The 5,814-nt window shown below is 40.0% G+C and overlaps 1 protein-coding gene across 1 annotated transcript; it reads right to left on the bottom strand.

Moving 5' to 3' along the window:
- Window positions 1-2,386: 2,386 nt before the first annotated feature.
- LOC134216158 (cytochrome b5 domain-containing protein 1) lies at window positions 2,387-3,471 on the bottom strand. The gene is made up of 3 exons (XM_062695124.1): window positions 3,237-3,471; window positions 2,820-3,164; window positions 2,387-2,748 (listed from the first exon to the last, which is right to left on the bottom strand). The coding sequence occupies exons 1-3, from the start codon at window positions 3,393-3,395 to the stop codon at window positions 2,596-2,598; spliced, it is 657 nt and encodes a 218-aa protein (XP_062551108.1). The 5' UTR covers window positions 3,396-3,471; the 3' UTR covers window positions 2,387-2,595.
- Window positions 3,472-5,814: the final 2,343 nt, after the last annotated feature.

The following is a 5,814-nucleotide window of genomic DNA, read 5'->3' as shown; positions in this document are numbered from 1 at the left end:
GTTGCCGAAGATGGCCAAATGTGACATCACGTCTGGCATACTCAGTACAATTTTTATAACAGACGTGACGTTTCATTCCGCCCACCCACTGTGGGTGGCAATGTTTACGTTTTTTTTCGACTACTACAGACATAGAGGACTTTGGCCCACACCGGCTTCTTCCGGATATGCTGTAGCTTGTGCCATCCGCCACACACTGTTTTCAGCTTGTTGCAGTTCCTCTTTTGTCAACTACTCGGTAGTTGGATGCTTACTAATACGAAGACGACAGTTATTTATGAAGCGGTGTACATCCGCGAACGGTGTACTAAGAAGGCTTTCCCATTTGGAGAGCTTCTGCCAGTCGATGATGTCAGGAGTAACTCTTCCGTGATGGACCAAGCTAAGCCGCAGCTCTTCGTCCGTTATAGGTGGTGTGGCTTCTTGCATGTACAAGAAATCTGGTCCCGTAAACCAGCGGGACTTAGTATTCGTACTAGGGCCTTTCTCCCACTGTGTGGCCTCATCAGCCTCATCATGGTTGGTTGGGACCCATCTCCACTCTACTGCTTTCGTTTTGCTTAGGATTTCTCCTACTCTGAACGCAACGAACTGTCGATATCGGCAGTGATGTGACTGAATCCAAGCTAATACTGCCAACGAATCCGTCACCAGGATCCGGCGGCGAATATGAATCGTGTGATATTCGCCGACTGTAAGACCGACTGATTACGATCCGAAGTGACTTGCAAATATCATATCCTATCTTCTATTGTACATCCGTCCTGGCGCAACTGTCAGTCATTTGACTTATAGGTATGATGAGGCGAGATGTACACTCAACCAGTGCTGCCAGTAGACGTAACAGTTAGTATGCAGTGGAAGACGCAACTGCGCAATGACTCGTCATCGGTATAGTGGTGAAGCGAGCATGCTACAGGAGGAATCCATCGAGCTATTCAAAGCAGCTGACCTGGCTTTCCAATGCCATTCAAGAGAGCACATCCCGAACGTGAGCAGATTTATCAATCATTATGTCTTGAGGTCTGTGAGGCCTTGTTATTAATCGATCTATGAACTCTTTAGGATTTTGCTCAACTATTAAACACAATCTATTATAGGCGCTGAACTATTCAAAAATTGAATTTTGCCAAGCACTGTTAAAAATCGGTAATCCAACCAATCACGTACCTGGGTCTGGGTCATTCGGTAATACTCATTTGGCATAAAGGCTATTTGGCATAACGGAAATTAAGCATATTTTTGAACTGTAACAAATGGGTCATTTGGCATAACAAAAATTTGACAAAAATTGATTCTGTGAAAGAAAAAGGTCTGCTAAAGCTGCAGATTTTGTTTCTATCCCTCATCCCAAACCTTAAATGACAGCATTTAAAATTGGCTATTCTTCTTTTGTCATATAAGACAAATAAGGATTGGATGGGTTGGATTAACTTTAAAATCATCCACCAAATTGGATTTCTCAATGACTACCATTTTGGATTTCGTAGTTTTAAATTGCGACCAAATATAAATAAAATTACTTATCAGCACATGCTTAAAACATTTCAACAGTTATACATTTATTTGATCCGTTTTTACAATAAACTTGTTGTTTTGTCTGTGGCGATTTTTATCCATATAGTATTAATTTCTTAATTTAGCCTCAAACTGTAGTCAAACTGTAGGTTTTCCTATAAATAGTTCTCCTCGAGTATGACCCAAGTCTCATATCTGTAAGGTCTGGCTAATGAGCGTGTTGTACTTGATACATTTCGAGCGTGTGAACATTGAAAAGGTATCTCCGGAGCCCAATATCCAATTCCAAAATATATTCAATGCGTCCTATTCCAATTGAAATTCTGTAGTTTTCGCTTAGAGCCAATAAAACTCAATATTTTTGAACAAATATTTTCAGTCTAAATCCTAAATGTTATGCGATTTTAAGTCTTTTGGTTAAAAAAATATACAGAGATTAGCAATTGGGACTTGTCGGAAGTGTAAGAAAAGGTACTGTAGGTGGATTGGTTTGGACTTTATACTTTGCATTCGCACTAAGACAGCGGCTAGTTAAAGTATACAATTTTTCTATCGATTTATATTGTAGGCGCACCATAAAAATATCATTTTATTTTAAAAGAGACATATTCAGACAAGGATTTTAAATAATCTAAACAACGTATCATACCTGTTGTGGGCTTTCTACGTCTACCTACGCTTAAACTTGGATTTTGGGCAATTAACTTACAAACGAGCAAACTGCTTGTGTGAAGCCACTTTTCGGCGACACCATAAATATAACGCAACCGGCGGAGGCGTGGGAATAAATTCCACCAGAGAACAAAGCAAAGGAAATCGAGCTCTCCCAACTGTAACCATCTTCAACTAAAACTCGGAGAAAGAGGTGGTGAAAGAATTTCTGGAATTTCTATTATATTTTAATTTTGAGACAGTTTTTACCCACGCACCCGTTTATGCGCAATGACTACCGCATACTTTCCGTTCAACTGACGTTTTCCTAATTACTTGGTGTAGGTCTTTTGTTTTCATTCGGATGAAACCTTTTTATGACATTCGGCACACCATTCACTTCCGACAGAATGTAGCGTCTTTGGTTTAAACTGTGCCGTCACTTTCGTTGATTTGTTCCGAATTGTTTGGCGGTATCTGGTAAAAAATCCAAATCATCGGCGGAGGTGGATAGTTGTCGTACATGATTCCATTTTCGGTTAGAGTTTTATCAATCTGTAAATCTCCTGTTATATCATTCTGGAATGTTGCAAAGATGTAATATCATTTAAAAGGGATGATATGCTAGGTAATTATCGAATGTGAACTACCCTGTCAATATTAGACCGCCATGTATATTCGTTTGCATTCGCATTGAATCTATGCAACCGCTTTTGAATATCCGTAATAGTGTCTTCTTCGCATACCGTCAGTTCTTGTATCTTGAACGTAAGATTGTTGATAACTCTAATTTTTCTTTCCCGGGCTGTGATCCTCCCGATGCTCAAACTTTTATCATCCCACCAACGCTTCCCTGTGGCTGCATTCCGAATGGTGACCGGTGGAAACTCCGGAACCCTGACGCCATCCTTACTGATCCGATAGACAGGTCTGCCCGCGCCATCGAAGTGAACGCTCAAATCTTTACCGGCAAAGGCAAGCAGAAGTTGATGAATCTGCGGCGAACCATTAAACCGAAATCGGGCGGCAAATTACGGAGCACATTAATTATGAGCTGGTTGGCTTACCTTTTTCGGCGAGCCGGTTGAATTTCCATCAAACAGAGGCGTAATGTCGAAGACGTTCCCATGGATGATAACCCACGCACGGTTGGCAGTATTATTCAGAACGACTTCATCGCGGAGGTAAAATCTTTGCTGCTGGCAATGGCCCGAATCGGATGGCATTTCGATCGACTTTTGCCTATATTAACTGCGGCTGTTGACCAAAACGATCATGGCAATCTTAGCGTTGTTTATCTAATTTTACATCCATTTTGAAATAAAGACTACGAACAAACTTGAACGAACTACATAGAACGATTCGAACTATGGGCTCGAAAGTAATGGCCAAACTACATTTTTTAAGCAAAAAAGAGCGACAAAGATTATTATTTTTTGTTCAAAATTTGCTGATTATATCGCTTCTCTCACTTTACCAAGGAAATATTAGTGATCTAGCTACATACCAGTTTCCATCACTCGGGCTGAAGAACCACGGCCAGACGATGATGAGCTGATAGATGCCTCCTCAACCGGATGTGTTCTCACTTGGCTGGGTGGCTCATTAACCACAACAAGGCATATCCACTTCGCTGGCTGAACTGATGGCGGCTGATTAAATTTCAGAACCAACGACACACGGAAGGTAATTTCTAAGGCGCTGGCTGGAAGTGCGCCATCCGCATCAACAATGCCTAAGAAACCACACGTGGTACGGAAGTAGCCGTCCAGTAAATAATGTATGGAAGAATGGGCCACTATGGACGCGTGCTGATCGAGTGTCGATCGCTTTTGTTAAACGATTATTATATAAATTTTGATAATTTATGATACGTAGATGGGTCGTGTGTGCATCATCTATCGGCGCATGTTAATGTTTATTGCCCTTATGTGTGCGATCGCAAGTGTTGCTGTTGTCTAATTCATTCATATAATCGTTCACTGTCAATTAGAGTGCCTACAAACACTCTTCTGGAAATCAACTAACATGTATCTTGTTGAAAATTGTCTCAATGACATGGAAAATTTCTTAATACAAATCAATTTTCTTCTGTCTTGTTATAACACAATCAATCATGTCACCAATTCAAGCATATGTTGATCCAAATTTCTAGCACAACATTGTTTGGTCTACTCTACAGCCACATGTTTCCGTACATGACCCCTCATGACAACATTAATTCGCTGTGGAAATATGCAGGTTTGTGATCCATCATTAAGAACACCATGTCAGGAATTAAGTTACATCGTTGGGGAGTGTTCGTTGAAAAAATGTGTTGAAACAACCTTTGGCTTCAATCACGCACGCGTTACACTCTTGCTTACAGGAAGAAGGAAGGGTTAAAATTGAATTTTCTTAGGCCACCAGCATTGATCGAATATAGCTGAAGGTCTCTACCTTCTGCTGTATTACTAAATGTATTTGCTTTTTATTTCTGATAAAAAAAACTAGAACTGTTGTCCTGAACTTGGCTCGTCTCTGATTGAAATTCTCATCACGAAACAATTTTTGATTTATTTTTTATTATAAATATGTCTGGTGAGTAAGTCTTGATGAATGGCGTCCTACAAATCTATAAACTGTCGTCGATATTGGGACATACTTCACACTTGTTGGTTTCTGCAATCGGAAAATCGTAAGCGACCATATCGACTGACGATTTGTTGATTCATGAACGGAAAGACTAAAATTTATAACATTGGAATTTGCTCCGGGGTATATTGTCGTAACTTACAGAACACCTCACTTTTGTTTCGTTTCATAGAGTTGCAGGCATTCAGCATTAATTCTAGAGTGCCCCGCTTCAATGAAAATTAACTCTGGTTAATCAGTTGCAAACAATTTGTTCCATTCTCGGCTTCTGTCAAAATTTTACACCTGCTTTATTCGCGTAATCTAGTAACCCCATTATCGCAAAATTATCGAGTTAACTCACGTTAAATTATCGAACTCCGATAATAATTCAGTTGATTCATCGTTATCGTAGCAACCGATAACGTTGATCACAATCAACTTTATCGGCGATAACGATAAATTAACGATTAACAACCCTGGTCGTAAGCCATGGGTTTGCATCGGAAAAACGTGAAAACATGATTTTGCGCATTGTATGTTTTGTATGTCTTTATTTTGTTGAAGCATAATGATTATCAATAAAGTTTTGAATATGTATGTATAACGACGTTTTAATACTTGAAAACGCTTCTTATACGAGTTCTGACTTCATTTTCAAATTACCCTCTTTTTCATCCATGTTCGGCTTTGCCATTGCGACCAGATATTATGCGATGTGGAATGTACTTCACATTCAAATAATGTTCCCACAATTCCGTAAAAGGCGGAAGTTAATTAAATATACACATTTGTACGAATACAATTGATTCTCCCCGTTTATTCCGTTGCACTGGCCTTTTGAGCTAGAATGTCATTATCGTTCCCACCCACTTGTCCGAAAACGGATCCCGCAACAATCACTTCCTATAAGGAAAACGACACGTGACTTTCATGATGAGCAGGTCGTACCCAATGCGCGGCTCGCATAGATCATAGATAAACCGGATGAAGAAACCATCAAGCCTCAACACCGTGGCAGTGCTTGCCAGT

The sequence above is a fragment of the Armigeres subalbatus genome, chromosome 2 (genome assembly GCF_024139115.2).
Source record: "Armigeres subalbatus isolate Guangzhou_Male chromosome 2, GZ_Asu_2, whole genome shotgun sequence".
NCBI lineage: Eukaryota > Metazoa > Arthropoda > Insecta > Diptera > Culicidae > Armigeres > Armigeres subalbatus.
The sequence above is the reverse complement of the archived record's forward strand: the minus strand, read 5'-3'. Positions and strand labels throughout refer to the sequence as shown.

What these genes read in the sequence shown, in the direction of transcription:
- LOC134216158 (XM_062695124.1), bottom strand. Translation starts at nt 3,395, where the DNA reads ATGCCATCCGATTCGGGCCATTGCCAGCAGCAAAGATTTTACCTCCGC. An exon ending in CAACCGGCTCGCCGAAAAAG is followed by an intron (nt 3,165 to 3,236) that starts GTAAGCCAACCA and finishes GGTTCGCCGCAG; the next exon opens with ATTCATCAACTTCTGCTTGC. An exon ending in GGCGGTCTAATATTGACAGG is followed by an intron (nt 2,749 to 2,819) that starts GTAGTTCACATT and finishes GCAACATTCCAG; the next exon opens with AATGATATAACAGGAGATTT.